At 40.3% G+C, this 21,188-nt stretch overlaps 1 protein-coding gene across 1 annotated transcript in view; it reads right to left on the reverse strand.

Moving 5' to 3' along the window:
• grb2b (growth factor receptor-bound protein 2b) overlaps nt 1-20,786 on the reverse strand; it is a 42,408-nt gene extending 21,622 nt beyond the window's left edge. The window contains exons 1-2 of the mRNA XM_037792063.1: nt 20,551-20,786; nt 16,034-16,305 (exon numbers count right to left, since the gene is read on the reverse strand). Coding sequence (XP_037647991.1) covers nt 16,034-16,111 — 78 coding nt within the window. The 5' untranslated portion in view covers nt 16,112-16,305; nt 20,551-20,786. The remainder of the gene's footprint in view (nt 1-16,033; nt 16,306-20,550) is intronic.
• Between the last annotated feature and the right edge of the window lie 402 nt (nt 20,787-21,188).

Consider the following 21,188-nt stretch of genomic DNA (forward strand, 5'->3'; position numbering starts at 1 on the left):
CAAGTCATTAAAAAATAAAAAGGGTAGGGTATTGGTGTAATAATTTTTAAAATCCCCTGTAATCACAGCAGGTTTGGAGGTGGGATGGGCTGGGTTGGGGTGAGTGGTGTGAAGACCCACCACTTTTTTGCTTTGTTCAGCAAAAACAGCTTTAGGAAAAAAACAAAAGCCATCAAAATGAGTTTGACCTCCTTTGCTCCCAGCAGGGAGGCTGCAGACTTGGATCAGGGAGGCAGTGAGTGCCACCCCGATGCAGAAAGACACAGAGAAAAAGAGATTACATTGGATTCCAGTAAATGAAGGCTTGTAACACTCTTGTAATTAAAATGATGCTTGAGGCTATTACCACATGGGGAGCCTCCCTCATAGGGCAGAGAATGTAGCTCCAAACACACATTACACCTCACCCAGGGGATAAACTGAATGTTGGACGCCCGGCAGAAGAGGCAGACTGTGGCTTCGCTGTGGCTCCAACTCTCATACAGAAGTGGTTCTCAAACTTGAGGTAATAAAGTAACTGTAGTAGGCGTAAACACACGGAATCAAGCTACGTGAAACTGTATTTATAATATGCATTTATGTGAGTATTTTCATTTAGAGGAGCAGTGTGTAGAATCTGGTGCTATCTAGTAGTGAGGTTGCAGATTGCAATCAACAGAAGCCTCTCCTATGTGCCGAGCGTGTAGCAGAACTACGGTGGCGGACGTGAAAACACAAATGTCCCTCTCTATTTGGAGCGCAGCCAGTGCTTAGAGTGTGTGTGTGTGTATGCGGGAAGTGAGTGTTGAAGCAAGAGAGAGAGGGCAGCGGCGACGGGAGCAAGTAACGTTATCGACTTCGGTCCAAGCAGGAACAATTAACAAAGTTTGGTTTGTCCGTTCTGTGCTGCTGTAGAAACATGGCGGTGCAACATGGTGAACTCCGTAGAGAGCGGAGCTGCTCCCTATATACTGCAGATATAAAAACGGCTTATTCTAAGGTAACGAAAACACAACAATTCTTATTATCAGGTGATTATACACTAATGAAAACGTACTTTTTAATATTATATTCAATTCAATTCTTCACCATCGTTTGGACTAATGTATCCAGGATACAAAGTCAGTGACAATAGGCAACAGGCAATCCAACAGTTATACTGTAGTTGATAAGAAAAAAGACCATCTGGTGACTACTGAACAATAAGTCATAATGCCTGAAAAGATGACGAACCCACCAGCCAAACCAGACGAGTGGTAAACTGTACTTAACAGTCAAAGTGTGATAATTGATATGGAAGGATCATTTTGGCTTAGCCCCGCTCCCCCCCGGTTCTTTTCTCCTCTCAACATCGATTTGACTCGGGCAGCTCGGGGGAGGTTCCTTTCTTACATCATGATGTTGTTTGTCACAGCTTGAATTCTCAGCGCAGTTGATTTTGGCAATACCCACTAATGACTCGAGCTTCAAATAAAAAAAAGCGACAAAATCTGTAGCGCAGTAAAAACAGATGTGACAGCTTGGGCAAATGTGTGCATTTAGGAACAACTGTTGCAGTTATATAGCGTTTAATAAGAATAGACTTATTGCTGTCTGATGCCAATGCAAAGGCTTTACCAGCTGTTGTTGAAGAAATTAACTGACCATACACGAGCCAAACGCCAAAAGTTGATGATCCATCATTATTTATGTCAAGGAATATATGTCACTGTGGCCCTCAGTCAGGTATTCATCATGTATTAAAGATTGGCTAATCAGTGTCTGGACTAAGGAATATATGTCACTGTGGCCCTGAGTCATGTATTCATCATGTATTAAAGATTGGCTAATCAGTGTCTGTACTATTTTTCACTCACACGCTGTGCAAATTGGGAACTGAAGATGAGTAGAGAGAAAAAAGCCGCAAGAGAGAGAATGATAACTTTTGGTTTAAATACAGCCGTCGGTGACTTTATGGCAGATCAGGAGGGAGTGATGTGGAGATGAGAAGGAGAGAGATCTAATTACAGCTCTCTGACTCAACTCTCTGCTACAGTGAGGAAGAGCAGTGAGAAAAGAAGCAGAGGAAGCGAGAGAAGAAGAGCAAGAAAAAAACAAAAACAAGGCACAAACAGTGACAGAGGACTGATCAAGAGAGATAAATAGCAAAAGCAAGAGAAAGCGACAGAAGCCGTGAGAGAGAGAGAGAGAAACAGAACGAAAGGAGAAGACAGAGGAGCACTTTGAAGAATCAGACTCCTTGTGATCAGCTTAGGAAAACTCCTCAGGGGCAAATTACATAAAATGAGGGCATCTCTTTTTCAAAAGCAGCCAAGCTAGCTATTCTGTGGACTGCGCTGTCCTCCATCTGCGGTAGCTGGCTAGCTAAATGGCTTTTTGTGATACCGCCATCAATTCACTGAAGGAGAAAGTTGTCTTTTCATTCCCACGCTGCACTGCGTTTTTTTTTTTTTGGTTCCCATTAGATGCATCATCTAACTGCATTTTTTGTCCCACTAAGAAATTCTCTCTTCCTCATTTTTTATTGCTCTTAAGAGGTCAGAAATAATGTAGGAGGATGTACAGAGAATGTTGGCAGCAACTAGGGTTGTCAATCGATTAAAGTATTTAATCACGATTAATCGCAAATTAATCACACATTTTCTATCTGGTCAAAATGTGCCATAAAAGGGAGATTTGTCAATTACTTAATACTCTTATCAACATGGGAGTGGACAAATCTGCTTGCTTTATGCAAATGTATGTATATATTTCTTACTGGAAATCAATTAACAACACAAACAATGACAAATATTGTCTAGAAACCCTCACAGGTACTGCATTTAGCATAAAAGATATGCTCAAATCATAACATGGCAAGCGGAAGCCCAACAGGCTACAACAGCTGTCAGTGTGCTGACTTGACTATGACTTGCCCCAAACTGCATGTGATTATCATAAAGTGGGCATGTCTGTAAAGGGGAGACTCGTGGGTACCCATAGAACCCATTTTCATTCACATACTTAGAGGTCAGAGGTCAAGGGACCTCTTTGAAAATGGCCATGCCAGTTTTTCCTCACCAAAATTTAGTGCAAGTTTGGAGCGTTATTTAGCCTCCTTTGTGACAAGCTAGTATGACATGGTTGGTACCAGTGGATTCCTTAGGTTTTATAGTTTCATATGGCACCAGTATCTAGCTTTAAAACTGAGTTGCGTTAATGTGTTAAAGAAATTAGTGGCATTAAAACAAATTTACGTTAACACATTCAATTTGACAGCCCTTGTAGCATCACAAAGAAGAGAAAAAGAATTGTCTGTGACATCAACCTGCATTTTGAAAGGCTAATATTTGTGTTGGGTTTTTGTGGGAAGAAAACGTGAGATAACTCAATGACATTGAGTTAGTCTGAGTGACATCTTTTGAGATATTTCTGTCCAGGGGTGGTGATCAAAAAGAACTGTGCTAATTCCTGCTTTAGATAGTTTCGTTCAAGTTTGAAATAGTAAAAAAAAGCAGACTATCGCCCACCTTGGCTCCAAGCACATAAACTGTGTGAACTGAAACAGAACTGCATGCATCACCTCTTTGATCAGTCAGTCAACAACAGGAAACATATAACTTTCAACCAGCTTATCAAAATGTCATCCTAGCATCCCAAAATCATATACAGTTCCACTCACATTGTCGGCCCTCAATGGCTCGTCTTTGCTGTGCAAGACTATGTCTGAAATCTCTCCCCGTTTACACCATAGTGCACTATATTAACCGTCCATGTCCAAACTCTGAGTATAAAATCTATGCACTATATAGTGCCCTCATAAATCCCAACAATGGAACTAAAAAGTAGAAATAGGAGTAGACTGAACTGTTTGCTGTGGTAGTTTGACTAGTACAAAAGAAAATGGTGATTGTTGTTAGTTGTTATGGTGACAACAGAACCCACGTCCATGGGGTCCCAAAAGTGTGTGGTTGCAGCTCGCCGGGAAGAGAACAGACGCAGCTCACGGAGACAGCTGGCTGGCTAGTTAGCTAGGTAGCTTGTCCCCAGGCAGATGGACCGTTTAAACCCGGCGCTGCCGCTGGTCACCAGTCCGCTGTTCGACTCATTTTCAGTGATCAGTGCAGCACCAAAGCCTAGCGGAACCAGCCCAAGAGCTAGCCAGCCAGCTGTCCTCTAGCGAGCTAGCTGGCTAGCTATCTTGCTGATTCCACCGTGCTTCAATGCCACACTGCTTACAGGAAACAAGCCAAACAAAGTTGTCACTCATCTGGCGACAGCAATGTGCTTTCCTCCGCTGTGACAAGAGTGATTGGATGAAATTGTTCAATTTGACTCCTTTACATGAAGCAGTGGTGCAAGTCAGTTGTGTTTAAGCGGAAGTCAGCCCGCTACAACGCTTACTATGGCAACGGTAGACAAAAAAAGGCCTCCGCTCTGACCATCCTGCTTCGTTGATTTGAATGGGAATGTCCGTTCTACTCCTATATTATATTTCTATGGCCACATCTATATGCACACAACGTTTTGCTATCAATCCCACAATGCAGTGAATCACATTTTATATAAAACCTGTCCGTGATGATTAAGTAAAGTGTCTGCAAATGTCTGAATTCACTGCTCACAATAGAGTAAACTATTTAGAGTCTATTATAAAGGGAGTAGGGAATGAGTGAACGAGAGAGTGATGTCTGACACAGCTCTGTCAAGTGTCTTAATACCGCCTGTACTGCTGCCACTCTTTGCATAAGGTCTACAGGATGTCCCTGAGCACAGTTTACTGCTCTAACAGGCTGTGAGCAAGCAAGGCCATAGAAATAGAAGGAGAGAGAGAGAGAGGGAGATAGAGAGAGAGAGAGAGTCAATTCAAGAGAGCGAGTTTCAACTTCAGCATCAGCAGCAGGCATGAGTGCCGACATATTAAACCTTGCCCAGTTGAGCAGCTATTAGGCCGGAGTGGGAATAAATAAGTGTCAGCCTGCTAGGCCTGCTGTCGCATGTTGACTTGGGAGCAGATGCTTCAAATACAAAGACGCACAAAAAAAATAGCACAACAACGAAAAGGGGGGAGAGAGGCAGGAAAAAAGGTTCATGCAAACACACTTTCCTCCATTACTAAGCTAAGGCAATATTTGCAGTTTCCACATCTCCTTCCATTGGCCTTGTGAACAGCAGCATGCTGGTAGTGCTGTCACCAGCATCCCTATTCCTCCACCTCAGGGCTCATCTTTTTGGCTACTACTGCTTTGCTATTGAAAATCCTTTACAAATACATGTTAAGCAACACCTATACCAGTGTGTTTCAGGGGTATTGCATTGGATGACTGACATGCTGTACGACTTCACCCTGACTGACTTTGTGTATTATTGTGTTAAAGACCGCCTTTAATACCTACATTCCTTGTGGGCCACATGCCCTATGGCTATACCGCACAGCAAAGCTTTTAAAAAAAGTTTCTCTTACATTAACAAGGTCACACTGTTTGAATTAGTCAAAAGAAAGAAGAGAGAAAAAAAACTGAGTCAAATGTAATGTAATGTACTTATCCAAGCGTTCTCTCCAGAGATTCAGCACTTAATTAGAAAATAGTCTGCTCCTATGCAAATGTGAACTGAACACACACACACAGTGAGATCCTACAAAGCCTCTGGCAGTCTATCTCAGCTGTAACTATAACTGTACGATGAGCAACATAGCAGCGATTTATAGACCCTTCAGATCCGCATAGTTAACTGCACTGCTGCTTTACGCAAACAGAAACTTAAGATTGTGTTCGGCATGCTCCCAGTTTGGAGAAGCAGACAGGAGTACCGGCACGGACGCTACACAATGTAATTGCTGCGGACGCCATGTCAGTTCGGATCCAAAAGTCACAAAATAACACAAACTTACTGATCAAGGCAGCGGTAGACCAGCAACTCCCGTGTTCTGCGAGGTAAAATTACTGTTTTTGTCAATGGAGTCTGGCGGTTTTGAAGAGAGCGATATAACGGCTTCTGTTCCCCATCGGAAAGGGCTGTCAGACGGCTAGGTAAAGCGGTGGAAATATTCTAGATATAGCGTACACTGATATTGATTTTTTTTAGGTGGCTAAAATACGTTTTGCTGCTGCCCTTTCAATTATTTCCAAACATAGCGCAGCTATCGTTGACTCAGCTAGTGCTAACGTTCACATTATTCAGAACCTCATTGATTAGCTTATTGTGGTAACCTACCTCACTGCTTTTTGCTAACAGCTGAGTGAGCGTTTCCATTTGAAAACCCCGGAAAATAACACAGTTGGGGTCAACCTTTAAAGTGTTAAGAAAGGAAAAATCAAATAGTGGGATTTGGATCTGGGATTTGGAGCTCAGACTCTAATGACGGCTTATGAGTCTTTCAAGTGAGGTTGGGATTTTAAAGACATTCAGGCATCACAAGGCAGCTCTGATACAACTCTTCCTCTCTTCAGTGGTCAAGTGGATGGGGAGGGGAAATCAATACCCTGAGCACTAATAGGCGATGAGGGAACCATTAATAAGGGGAGGGGTGGAAGTGTTGGAGCAACCGGCTAAAAGCTCCATTTTCCAACAGGATGTCTGTCACAGGGTGACTTAAAAATAGTGAGTTCATGCTGAGGCTAAATCATTTTACTGCAATTCTATTGCAAGTAGTGCGACCACTAAATTCCAACTAACTGTGTCAGTTAGCAGGGTTAGTGCGTCTGTGTAAATTCAGTGCTGTAGTGTGGTAGGTGGTGCAAACTGTAGAGCTGCTTGAGTTTGCTGTGGAGGCACAGGAAGCTGCTGGGTGTTGGAAGACACATCAGACAGGATGTGAAAACAGCTAAGCTGAGGCATTAACGTAAGCACACGCTGATACAAGGACACACTAATGTTGGGACAGACTAGACAACTTTACCACAGATTCAAAGCCCAGTTTGACTCTGGGCTCCAAAAAAGGTTTGGGGCAGCAGGATGAGTGGGTGGTAGTGGTTACGATCCTGTCTTTCTCAAGGGAAAGACACTTCTTTTTTTTGATATCTCATACTCACATTCAGTTGAAACAAAAGCTAAATCAATGATAAATACTGTGATGTACATACTGCAAAATATATAATATTTATGTAGAGATAAGCTGGACCCGGAAACTGATATTGGCCTGATTAGCTAAAAATCTGAAAATTTAATTTAGTCAGTTGATTCTGCAGCACTCCAGTTATATTTCCTAGACCAGTTATTTACTCTAATAGAGTTAGAGCCGAATTAGATTGTTATTTTTATATGATAAATATAATTTGTGGTGTTGCTAGATTGCTGCTAGACCGCCCCGTTAATACGGGTGTGGGCCTCCCTTTACGTGCTTCAAGCGGGAGAGCAAAAGCAGTGAAAATGTTGTTTTTGAAAGGCTAAACACCAACAAATAGGGATTGAAGCAGAATATTTCATCAGATTTTGCTCCTAAGAAGCAAAAAAAGCTATCTTTTTTAAATACTTTTTGACATACCAACTTTTGTATAAGTTATCCAGTAAGTGTTTCACCCCCTTAAGGGGGGCCCGGAACCCAGGTTGGGAACCACTGTCCTAGACCATGCAAGCCTCTTCATCAAGTTTCAGCATTTGTTAAATTATTTTTTTTGCAATATCTGTGACTAATTATTTCATTTCTCAGTGTAATAATGGTCTACATTTTCTCTTTTGTGAGCTGACATTTGCCTCCTATAATGACCACCGAGTGTCTTAATGTTCTACAAAGGCCTCGGCTCTATTGCTAATCTATTGGCAAGCTCTCATTCAACTCCTGGGATGACTTTAAATTGGAGTTTTATGGCATAGTATTTCATTAGTGGCTGCAATATAAGATTGATAGAGTAGTATGACTTGAACGGAGCTCAAGTAACAAATGATCTGAATCTGTAAGATAGCGGTTTTGAAGAAGTGTCGAGGTGAAAAGGCGGATCTTAGATCATGCTACATGGGCACAGTTCAAAGATCTGTTAATAGGAGCTGATTCTGTCAGCCAGCAGGGCTGTTAATCTTTATTTATTCAAGGAGGAAATGAGAACAAGTGTACTGCGCTTAGGGCAATGGCCAGACTCTACTGTGGCCTCCACACGCCTGCTGCTCTGCCTCTAGATCTGCTTTCCGACACAGAAAATGAGCAGAATAAGACTCAGCTAAGCATTTAAAAACAAATGATTTGATTATAAAACTCAAACAACAATGCGTGATAGTACCAGGTGATCTGGATTCAATTTATGCTCATGTGATATTTGCATCTATGTATTTAAGCCAAGAGACATTGATTTGTCATTGACTTTACAGTGTCATACTGCTCTGTTCGATCATGTAAACTAAGTGCTCATACATCAGAACAACTCTTTCACTTCAATAAATGACTTCAATCATCATAGTAAATCATCTCCAGTAATGACCTTCCCAGGACAAATATTACTAGTAAGGAGGTCAAAGTGATTTTTCCCTGGTTGTTGCACCTCAAGAGGACACTCAAACTGTCACTGTCAAAATGTCACGAGAACCGATTCAATGCTATAATTCTGAAAATGTGACGGTACTCGATTTCTACAGTACCAACACAATGTGTTACCACAATAACACCACAAAATGTGTTTGGTACGCAGTAAACTCAGGATTGGTGTGTCCAGGGGAAGCACCCTATTTTTTCCTTGATAATGCTACATTGTGAATAACAAATTTGTGTTGAGATCGGCAGGACGAGAGCTAGTTAACGTTAACTGTTAGCAGCCAGGACAGTGCTGCTTACCGGCTTCTAACAGCTAACTAGCTCTCCTCCTGCTGATTTCAACACAGGGATAATCTTTTCATAATGCATTATAATCACTGTAATAATGCATTACAATGTGATCATAAGTTAGTCAAGGTGGTCAGTGTTTGTTTCAAGAAAAATGGAAAAAAATGGCATTAAATCAATGCGAGACACACAAAACATTTACTTACAGGAAACAATGACCACTTAAAGTAACTTATAATCGCATTGTAAGGCATTGTAAAAGTGATTATAATGCATTATGAAAAGATCATCATGTATTATATCTATGGGAATTACAATATACTATGGTCCTTGCAAAAAAAAATGTAGGTGAGTGTCCAACAGGGCAAGAATTTCACCGACTGCCACGGCCACCGAAGCGGATCGCTGCCAATGCTTGTGATTCCACCAGATGCGCCTCAGCGCGTTTCAGAAGTCCCATGGGGCCCATATTTGCTCCATTTCTACCCACTGCTGCTTTAAGTTAAATGTATTATTTGCATTGACTTAAAACCCCTGTTTTATTTGATGGCCTGGCTGCCCTGGCATTTGGCCATTGTGCCCTCAAAAAATTGACAACACCAATGGCCAAGTGGCCTTGTCCCTAAAATAATGACATTGCAGGCCTGACTGGAATTATTAAGTGTTATGATACTTGACTTTATAAGGCATTATAAAATGTGTTATAATGTTATAAATATTCATAATGCTTATAACAATAATAATGAGTGCTTATAACTATAATTATACAGTGCTATAAGCAGATTATAGTATGTTTATAATGCATTATAGACATGGGCGTCATAGAAATTGTTACCAAAAGGTCAAATCTTACAGTATACAGCTAGAGTAAGAGTAAGATCTTCTGCCCACCAGTGTCAATTTCCCCTTTTTTATCTATGCATGATGAGAGATCCCAGTGTGAAACTAGTTTGCAAGTCTGCATTATGTAAATGTGTCATGGGCCCACGCCTTGCACATTTGTACCGTAAGATATTTTACATATAAGCTCACGCTTCAATGCTTTTAATTTTTATATATTTTTGTATCCAAAAATTTAAGACTCAAACAACAAATCCGGCTCTATGTTTGGATTAAGTGAAAACAGTTGAAACTGTCTGTAGAGATAAAACAGGAAGGTAGTTGAAACGGCTCTGTGTGCCATTTACTGATAAAAGGAGCAAAAGCAACATGCAGCCTAAAAGCACACACACTCCTAATTATAAGAGCAGATACATTTTCTGAAACATTAAACGGTTCTGACTTGGTGATGGGGTTGGAGGAGCCTCTGTTAAAATGTGACAGTTTGCTTCACTACTCCTGAACTGGCAAATTAGAGAACTAAACGTTGTTGGTGTATGACTCAAGGCTGCAAATTAGAGGGGAGCCTGGTCTGGTCAACCAGCTGTGTGAGTCACAATGACGCAGTGCTTGCTAACTGGCTGACTGTTGTGAAACCTGATTACTACATATCTTGATGGCATTGAACAATGGGCTTCTTTTCATCTAATAAATGCCAGAGAACGTATCTAAAATGATTGATAGCTAACAGGTGATGGATGATAGTAAATCAAAATAAAAGAATCATCCAAAGACAACCAAAACCAAATCCATTCTCAGAGGCAATTTTCTCCTGAGAGATTTAGCATCAATACGCAGACCTCCTTAAAAAGGAATGCTGGTAAAGAGGGAGATTCTCACATTTAATATCATTTTCATCTTTCATACTTAACACTGGACAGACTGGCGTGTCCTATTCACAATCACTCCTCTTCATTGGTATTTTAACGAGTGATAAAAGTCAGCACACACATTTCAGGATGATTAAATAGTTCGACAAAACGGGATTTCATGTCCCCAAAACAACCTTTTGATCCCCTCGGTGGCAGACCGGTAGATAAATCCTTATGTAAAAGGCCTTTTATAAAAGCAATTGAAACGAGGAGGAGAAGCGCTGTGTGGCTGCGCGGCATTAAGCCAGAGCTGGAGCTGCCTAATATTTGAGCTTCGACACAGTGAGTATTGGTCTGTCACTCAAACTGTAACTAACTGCACTGCTGGTGCCGATTGCACTTGCTACATGCATTGCCTACAATACCAAACCACACTGGCTTCCTTTCATCTATGTATCTATGTAACAATACAACACAATCAACTGTGAATGAAAGTAGGAGTAGATGAACAAAGTGAACACATCCTCCTGTATGTCAACTAGGGGTGGGAATCCCCAGAGGCCCCACGATACGATATTATCACCAGGATCTGACGGTATCTAGCGTTGAGGTGAGGAGATTGCAACCAACTGAAGCCTCTCCTGTGGGCCAAGCGTGTTGGAGAGCTACGGTGGCCGATGCAAAGACGCAAATGGTCCTCTCTAGAGCCATCTGGAGCAGAGTCGGTGCGAGTGTGTGTGTACGTGGGAAGTGAGTGGTGAAGTAAGAGAGAGCGGCGGCGCCGGTAGTGAGTAACGTTATCGACTCCGGCCCAAGCAGGAACATAGTGGTCCTTTAAGTCAGGATACAATCTTAATGTGATGCTAAACAATTTGCAATATGCTAAGAAATGCGATAAGATATATTGCGATATATTGCCTTTTTTCAACTGCATATTATGCAGTTTGTCAACATCTGTTTTGTCTAATAAGATTAAGTTTTCACTCTGTTCATCCCAGAGTTTTCATTCACATATCTTGAGGTGTGAAGTTATGGGACCCCTTTGAATATGGCCATGCCAGTTTTTCCTCACCAAAATTCAGCGTAATTTTGGAGAGTTATTTAGCGTCCTTCTCAACAAGCTAACATGACATGGTACCAATCGATTCCTTAGGTTTTCTAGTTTCATTCACTCTGGCTTTAAGACAGATCCCACTACAACCTCAGAATCGTGACCGGCCTGCCATCGGGGCGTAGGATTGTTAAGAGGTTAATAGTCAATATAATAAAAGATCGATACTTGACGTCCGTGTATCAGTACAATATTGTCAAGCAAAATATTGCGATACTATGCTGTATTGATTTTTCCCCCACCCCTAATGCCAAGGTGAGGGCTAGAATTAGCAACGCAGCCACCATCTCCAAGTGATACTGAAAATGGTGAGATGTTAAAGGATGCTACATTGAAGCAAAGCTTTAACACGGGCTAGCTCTCTCATGAGAGGGTCCCTTTGTCCTAAGAGCAGAGCTGTTTAGTATTAGTATCAGCAGACAGATAGCACTGGTGATGGAAGCAAAGGAGCCACTATGAACACACTCAACCTCAGGGATGTTCTCTTTTAGATGTACTTACTCTGAATGCTTGTGTATAGTACGCTGTACAGCATCGGGTAAAGCACCATGTACATGGAATGTAAACTGGAACAGTTATGATTTGTTTCTCTGGTATGTTCTTCTATTCGTGGTAATGTCGTCAATTGAGAGAGGAATTTAGTTTAGTATTATTGATGTTTAAACAGAGGTTGGTTATGTAACATACTGGTCTAAAAAGCAGAGTGCAAAGAGCAAAGTAAGATAGTGAGCGAGAGAGATCAAACTGGTGGAGCTTTACTAAACACGCATTTCTTTGACTAATGCAAAGAAATTAGCGTAAAAAAAAAAGTTTAGCAGCCACAAAGGTAGCAGCTACACACAGCTAAAACTGGGTCAACCAATGGCATACTTTATGGTATTGGTATTGGTTGCACAAGCTGATCTTCAGTACTTTAGAGACAAGACCACAAACTTCACAAGCACAAAAACATACAAAAATGATCATAGTTTTTTGATATCCTGGTGAGAACTAGTTTGGACATAATTGTTGGATCAATAACTTGCTGATAGATTACCAAAATGACTTTCATCTGCAGACATACAGTATAGTTACATGTTAAATAAGGTGTAGCTTGGGTCAACCTGTGTACGAGTATGAGCTTGTTTCATCCTGCTTCCTCAGAAGCTACCTGGGGGGGCGACTCAGACTTGAGACTAATGTATGAGCACTGTGAGGAGGAACAAAAACAGGATAAAAAGAAGATGAAAGAAATAGAGAGGGGGGATGGTATCTGACATCATCGGGCATCATCGGGCCAATTCATTCCGTCTCCAAAAGTGAACTGGTCCTATGGGGGCAAAGCGGCCAACAACTGATTCAGATGAAATGTGGACAGCGCTGGAGGCAACCGTCACGCAGGCTTTCCTTCCCCATTTCAGATTCAGTCTCTGTCCAAAAATAACCTGTGATGCATTTTCTGCAGCTCTTATGGTTGCTCACTTACAGTATGTGACACACTAACTGGGTCAAACATGTAATGCCAAGGTATTTGAACATCTTTTCATTTTAAAGCCATTGCGTGTAGCACTGGTGGGCACCAAAGTCGGACATTTTTTTAAAATGCACACATGGTGGCATTAATCGTGTCTGTTAATATAGTACGTCAGGTGGGGTTGGCTACATCTGTGGCTTTCTGTCAGTGTTTCGTGGGTCCGCGAAATAATTTGCTATAAATGATATGCTCTAAATTGTGCTGTATCATTAAAAAGTACATATCTGCCAATTGGGACGATTTGCAGCAATAAAACAAACATATTGTGTCCATTACTCCCACCCATGTTAGCTTTGGGCCAATGGAAACTATGATTGTGATACATCACGCCAATCTGTCATGAATCACTCACTTCACTCAGGGAGCAACAAACCATTCCTGCTGCTGCTGCTTGGCTTAGCTTATTAGCCAGCTAGCTAGCTGGCGAGCATGGAGAAATATTTGTCAGTCCATATCGTCAAGTGACGCTGAGCCCAAACTAGCTAATGGGAGACCAAAATGCGTCTTCAGGTGCCAGCTAACAAAGCCAGCCAAACTAAAGCGACATCTGATGATGATCTGACAAAGCACCTGGAATATCAGGGCAAAACAAAGTGCTGTTAACATGATTCAAACTGAAATGTGTTTCTGTTTATCACTATCAAACAGGTCGGAAGTATTTAGGTTTAAACGTTTTAGAATACAATTACTTCCAATGGCATCTAAGAGTAAAAATGGTAGTATGCTTTATCGCTGTTATGATTATGAGGGGGTCCTTGGAAAATGTTCTCCCGTATACGGGGTTCCTGGCCCCACAAGGTTTGAGAACCCCTGGGCTACATGATATACACTGTGTGACAGTAAAGATTTGAGGGAAAAAAAGATATGGCTTTGTCTGTAATTACAAAATGACTGACATCGCATTGATAGATAGTTTTTGCAGAACCTCGGGCATAGTGCCAAAGTAGAACTTCACATAGGATAAGACCGAATCTGAAGAATTCATTTTTAGTCATTACTGTTAAATGGCCGTACTTTCTGGCGGACAGATACTTCTGTATATGAGCTGAAAAATGCCTTAAAAGCATCTTGCAAGGAAGGGAACCGATCAAGAATAGAGTGCAACAGCATGCTGAACATATGGGGAACTGAGTAGTACAGGCGTTGGATTTCTTTTTTTAAATAAGCAGAACATTAGAATTCGAATGAAACACATGTCACAGAATAATATTGAGTTAAGTCTTAATTACCCAGGCACCAATAGGCACATCTGATCTTTAATGATGTCAATTATGGGGGGAAATCTGTGGTATTTCCCATTAACATTAACGTGTTCACTGGAACTCTGCCATCTGGCTTGAGATTTTCCACTAGCTGCTGGAATTAAGAGGAAAAGTACAGTGCTTTCTCTTCCCCTATGCAAATTTAATAAGAACTCCTATTTAGCTCAGAGTTCCCTGAGCTGACTGTCTCTCTGCCTCTAGGCCCCCCTGCTTGGTGAGATAAGAAATCTTTTCAAAGCTCTCCCTCTCAAATCTCTTATTCAGCAAAAAAAAACAAAAACAGCACTCATCCTTGATAGAACAGTCAACCCATTCAAGACAGCTGACTTTTATATTATATATACACAGTCAGTATATTATAGCATAAAACCAAGGTACTTCATCACATGCAAATTGCCGTGAAGCAGTCTTGCACGCTACCAGATCGTCATCTCACATAGACTGAAAAGCAGAAGGATCTTCACAGTTAAGATTCTGTGGGAGGAATAAAACAGTCAAATTATTAAGAGGGTGTTTATCTACTGGCCACTGCCGATCCCTTATTACAAGCTACATTTGTGCTGTGGAGGCTTCTCTGGAGCAGAAAATCTAATTAATATTATGATGATAAAATGATGTGTTGCATCACAACAATTTTCCATCGACCTGCATGTCTGCTGAGGCAGATGTTGCCCGTGAAAACAATTTATTGTTATGATCAAAACAGGATGACAGGTAACACGAAGCTGTGTGGTCCTTTACAAATGTATCTTTTACAAAAGGGGCTATTCACCGTGTTGTCAGCCAAAAAGCTTAAGAGCAGTGTTTCTGAGAACCATCTCAACCGTAGGCGGTCCTTTTTATAGCAAAATAAAGACGGACCTTTAAGCCACAGGGGAGACTAAGGCGTTCTTACAGTCATGCAATATCAAAAGGGTGTCTTTAACTGTTAGCAACACACATTTTCATAGAAAAGATGAATCGCATTTTTCAGCACTGTCGCCTCTTCATCCTGCTCGTCATCACTGTGACTCTAAAACAGAGGGGATTATGATGATTGCATTTAAATCCAAAGAGAATCGTTGTGTAGGAAAATCGCTACTTCTAATATCTTGGCGATCTCATCAAGGTCAGAATGACATAAACGCTTTTCAGGCAACCAGAAAGCACGAGGCTTTGAATAAGCTTCTCATGCCTGAGGATCTGGACGAGCCCGGGGTTTTCACAGAGAGCACTTTAGATGGTTCATAATGGGACAAAAACCTGGCATCTTTTGCCTCTTTAAAATCACGGGCCCTTTTGCAGTGGAACAAAAGTATTGCTCCTTTAGAGTACTTTACTATCACGCAATGGGCCGCAGCATCAAGGCCTGAAATTGTGTTGTTCTGTTGCCACATGTAATTACCGTGTTTACCATCACATGACGCAGTGGTGTTCTGTATTTTAGGCCAAGCCTACTGATGTTTTTCTTTTTTAAATAGATATTTCTGGGAAGTGTGTGACAGTGTTACATATAAATGAAAAAGAACATAATGATCTCGATGTAAGATGCAGACGTAACACTGTAGCTTCATCCTACAGATTTAGTTTTTGTGTTTAATAAAAATACTGCCTGAATCTCTTTTTATACTGTTGAAGGCACTTTCGTTTAACACAGGACAGACACAGGATGATTAACTGCACAGGAAATAAACCTTTCCAGCATTTCATAATTATGAGTAACACAGACAAGTCTTAACATTATATGATCACATAGTTTTCACTCACCTTGAGGACTTCTCCACGCTTGAAACTAAGCTCGTCGTCAGCAGTAGCTTTGAAATCGTATTTGGCAATGGCCTCCATGGTTATGGTTGTGGTTGACGTTGTTGCGTGCTGGAAAACTGCTTGGTTGTAGTTGTGTGTTTCAGGGGACTGAATAAAAAATAAAAACACGTATCCAGGCTTCTGTGGGCAGATGCTTTCCTCCGAGTCTCTCCTCCCGTCTATGACCCGCTCCTTTAGGGCTTGGACCTCACATAAAGGTCACAGTGAGGTACCTGCAAACAAGACACAATGTGGTATTCAATCAGAATAAAATGTAGGGTAGAGTAACACCAGCACAGGGGACAATGGTCTTTTTTAAGAAAAGAAATGTTGATAGTTAGGTATATGTTTACTCTGAGACATGAAGATTCACGTTTAAAACCATAAAACTAAATAAGGATGAACTGAATAAAAACTAAAGACAAATTTAGTTTGGTCTGAACCTTAAGAATGTAAGAAAATGTGAATATAATGTAGGGATGCACCGATCCGACTCTTTCAGTCCCGTTACCGATACCTGGTCTTTGGGTATCGGCGGATACCGAGTACCGATCCAATACCAGTTTTTGATTAATAAACTGTATGCCTCACTGTGTGGAAGTGACTGGGATCATTCTTTTATGTGTAAGGCAACATCTGACTTGACTTAAACATCGCTTTCCTAACTTTATAAAGCAAAATGTAACAAATAAATACATAGATATAAATTTAAGGAATTGTTATGTATTATTAAAATAACAAATCGTACATCAACAACTTGGTAAAAAATCTTCAACATTATGAGGAATTACAATTCAACTTTAAACCTTTTTAATGCAGCAACAAATTGGGCAAAACTTAAAGAGGAATTAAAATTCCAGTAGATAATGTATATACTATATACATTAGGGGTGTAATAAAATATCGATGATATAGCAATATTAGGTTTTGTGATACTGTATTGCTTTTCAAAAACACAGTATAGATTTTTGATTAATAACAGTTTACATGCAAAGATGAACTCAGAACACACCTGAGATGCATATAGAATTGAATTGAATAGAATAGATCGGCCCCATTGTCACCAGCTTTTTGAGTCAGTATTGGCTCAATATGAGATCCGGTATCGGTGCATCCCTAATATAATGTCTCCCTTTTTGTTGCAAGGTTGTACTTATTCCAATGCCTGTTTGTTACGCTCATAAAATGTTTTTTATAATCGTTTCCCTGTAATCATGAGAAAGTTATTTTGTTGTCGAGACATCACGCGCTCTGTTCTATTGAGATCTTACAATATTCAAAATAAAAGTATTATTATGCATCTGTGTCAAAAAGGGGTTAAGGCCTACATGTTGCTGCAGTTACTCTGGGTAACATGCACAAGAGGATATTGATGCCACATTCTACTACAATCAATGGCAATTTGTGCAGACTTTCTTGACGGACAGCCACCTGACCCCAAACAGAGATAAGTCAGTAGCCTACTTAAGCAGAGCTGACAGTGATACACTGGCTAAACCTGCAGTTTACCGAGTTAAATGGATAAAGCTACGTTATCTCATTAAGTTGTTTGCTAATATGCACACCGTGCAAGCTCTGATGGGTTCACACTAATGAAGCCCCGCATTGAATAAAGGCCATTGAATCACAGCCTGGAGGACGGTCTGCAGGACAGATAATAATGCACACAGTGCACTTTTATAGACTAAGCTACTGGAGTTACCCTGCATTATACTCATTTTTAACACTCTCTTCTGCACTATATTCACTTTTTTTAATAGTCCTGTATCACAGCTGTTACCTTGCACTATATTTGGTTTTAACAGTTTTCTTCATCTCCTTGTATTTTTATATCTAATATATTTTTTTGTACGTGATGCTGGAAACTTGAATTTCAATAAAGTTACTATCTATCTATCTATCTATCTATCTATCTATCTAACAGCCATTGTTACAGTTCATAGCAGCTTCTTAGGGGCAACAATAGGCGCAAACAACAGTCATGCAGATTATTATTATTATTATCATTATTAACATAACAAGTTTTGCACTATGGAACTGTGATGGTGGAAACTTGAATTTCCCTCGGGATCAATAAAGTTACTATCTATCTATCTATCTATCTATCTAGCCAGATGACAACAAAAAGAGACAGTCTAACTTATGGCAAACTTTTCAAAAACAGTCCATGTTATCTCCTCACTGTTAATCAGTTTATAGGATAGCTAACATTAAGTTACACAGTACAGAAGATGACTGTAACACAATAAGGCCTAAAATGTGACTGCAGCCATTAAGCTTAAAGTAATATAACTGTCAACAACTCAGCCCCATGGTTTCACACCAGTGACAGAAGCACCGTTAGTAGTCATAAAAAAGGGAAGCTGAAGTCCAAAAACGGGGCAAGACCAAACCTCTTGAATTCACAACCTTTCTCATGGTTCTTCAATGTCAAACTATGTCAGATTTAAACATCTAGTAATACTCAATCTTGGGGCATTAAACCAAAGTGGATCGATCCCGTTCCAGCTAAGTTACTATCTATCTATCTATCTATCTATCTATCTATCTATCTATCTATCTATCTAGCCAGATGACAACAAAAAGAGACAGACTAACTTATGGAAAACTATCCCACAATGCAAACTTTTTTCAAAAACAGTCCATGTTATCTCCTCACTGTTAATCAGTTTATAGGTTAGCTAACATTAAGTTACACAGTACAGAAGATGACTGTATTGACTGTAACACATTAAGGCCTAAAATGTGACTGCAGTCATTAAGCTTAAAGTAATATAGCTGTCAACAACTCAGCCCCATGGTGTCACACCAGTGACAGAAGAAGCACCGTTAGTAGAACACCAAGTCATAAAAAAAGGGAAGCTGAAATCCAAAAAGGGGGCAAGACAAATCCTCTTGAAATCACAACCCTTGTCATGAGTCTTTACTGTCAAACTATGTCAGATCTAGTAATACTCAATCTTGGGGCATTAAACCACAGTGGATCGATCCCGTTCCAGCTAAGTTACTATCTATCTATCTATCTGTCTAAGAGACAGACTAACTTATGGACAACAAACTTTTTTCAAAAACAGTCCATGTTATCTCCTCACTGTTAATCAGTTTATAGGTTAGCTAACATTAAGTCACACAGTACAGAAGATACTTTTTTTTCTAGAAAAGTCATTTGACTGTAACAATAAGGCCTAAACAAATGTGACTGCAGCCATAAAGCTTCAAGTAATATAACTGTCAACAACTCAACCCCAGCTAAGTTACTATCTATCAATCTATCTAGTATGCACTTCATGACATCTATCTATCTATCTATCTATCTATCTATCTATCTATCTATCTATCTAGTATGCACTTCATGACATCTATCTATCTATCTATCTATCTATCTAGTATGCACTTCATGACATCTATCTATCTATCTATCTAGTATGCACTTCATGACATCTATCTATGTATCTATCTATCTATCTATCTATAAAGTTAAAATTCTATCTATCTATCTATCTATCTATCTAGTATGCACTTCATGACATCTATCTATCTATAAAGTTACTATCTATCTATCTATCTATCTATCTATCTAGTATGCACTTCATGACATCTATCTATCTATAAAGCTACTATCTATCTATCTATCTATCTATCTATCTATCTATCTAGTATGCACTTCATGACATCTATCTATCTATAAAGTTACTATCTATCTATCTATCTATCTAGCCAGATGACAACAAAAAGAGACAGACTAACTTATGGAAAACTAACTTTTTTTTCAAAAGCAGTCCATGTTATCTCCTCACTGATAATCAGTTTATAGGTTATCTAACATTAACCCACACAGGACATAAGATGACTGTATTGACTGTAACAATAAGGCCTAAAATGTGACTTTAGTAATATAACTGTCAACAACTCAGCCCCATGGTGTCACACCAGTGACAGAAGAAGCACCGTTAGTAGTCATGAAAAAGGGAAGCTGAAGTCCAAAAAGGGGGCTGCAACAAAACCTCTTGAATTCACAACCTTCTCATGATTCTTTACTGTCAAACTATGTCAGATTTAAACACCTACTAATACTCAATCTTGGCTATTAAAGCACAGTGTTTGTTACCAGTGGATCGATCCCGTCCTCCAGCAGACAGCCTGCGCCCAGAGCAGCTAGCAGCCAGCTAGCACACCGGCTAACGGTCGGCTAACAATAACTGCGATGCTACACAAACTTCACCCCGTTAATGTTACCTATAACTCTATATCACACCCTCAGCTACATGTATAGAGTGTATAACACACACATTGTTAAAGCTGGAGGCCTACATGCTGGTTCTCGTTGGTTAACGTGGGAAAGGAAGAAAACACCTATTTTTTTCTCGTAGCTGTTGTTGCTAGCTTAGCTTAGTCAGCTAACGCAGCTAACGCTAACTGAACTTGACTAGCCTGCGTCGTGAAACTCAACTTTGTTACGTTAAAGAAGAGAAACTCACCACTCGAGATGTTCCGTTTCAATCGCTGTCACACCGTAACAAACAAAACCTCCTGATCGTGTAGTTATCCACTCCCTGCTTCCTCTGGAGAGGCTACAAACCCGATGGATGTGTGTGATCTGTGTGGCTGCTTCTACACCGTCCTGCCTGGGAGTCTCTGTGGTAGCTGCTAGCAGAAGGTTAGCGTCGTTTATTTCCGCTTCCTTCCACACAGAGAGAGAGAGAGAGAGAGGAGCTGCTGGCTGGGCTGAGCTGGGAGGGTCTGCTGCTCTGCTGTTGTGACTGGAGCTCCTCCCTGTCAGTCTGCTCCACTTGTCTGACAAACCCACCACATCATAACTCTTACTGTTACTGTTACTGTTACTGATACTGATACTGCCACCTACAACTGGCTTTAATTATCCCATATGAGTAGTATTATTATTACAAGTAGCCTAATGATACTAATTCATAATAGTAGTATGCACTTTATGACATAGAAAGACTGTCTATCTATCTATCTATCTATCTATCTATCTATCTAGTATGCACTTAATGACATCTATCTATCTATCTAGTATGCACTTAATGACATCTATCTATCTATCTATCTATCTAGTATGCACTTAATGACATCTATCTATCTATCTATCTATCTA

The sequence above is a fragment of the Sebastes umbrosus genome, chromosome 14 (assembly GCF_015220745.1).
Source record: "Sebastes umbrosus isolate fSebUmb1 chromosome 14, fSebUmb1.pri, whole genome shotgun sequence".
Classification (NCBI taxonomy): Eukaryota; Metazoa; Chordata; class Actinopteri; order Perciformes; family Sebastidae; genus Sebastes; species Sebastes umbrosus.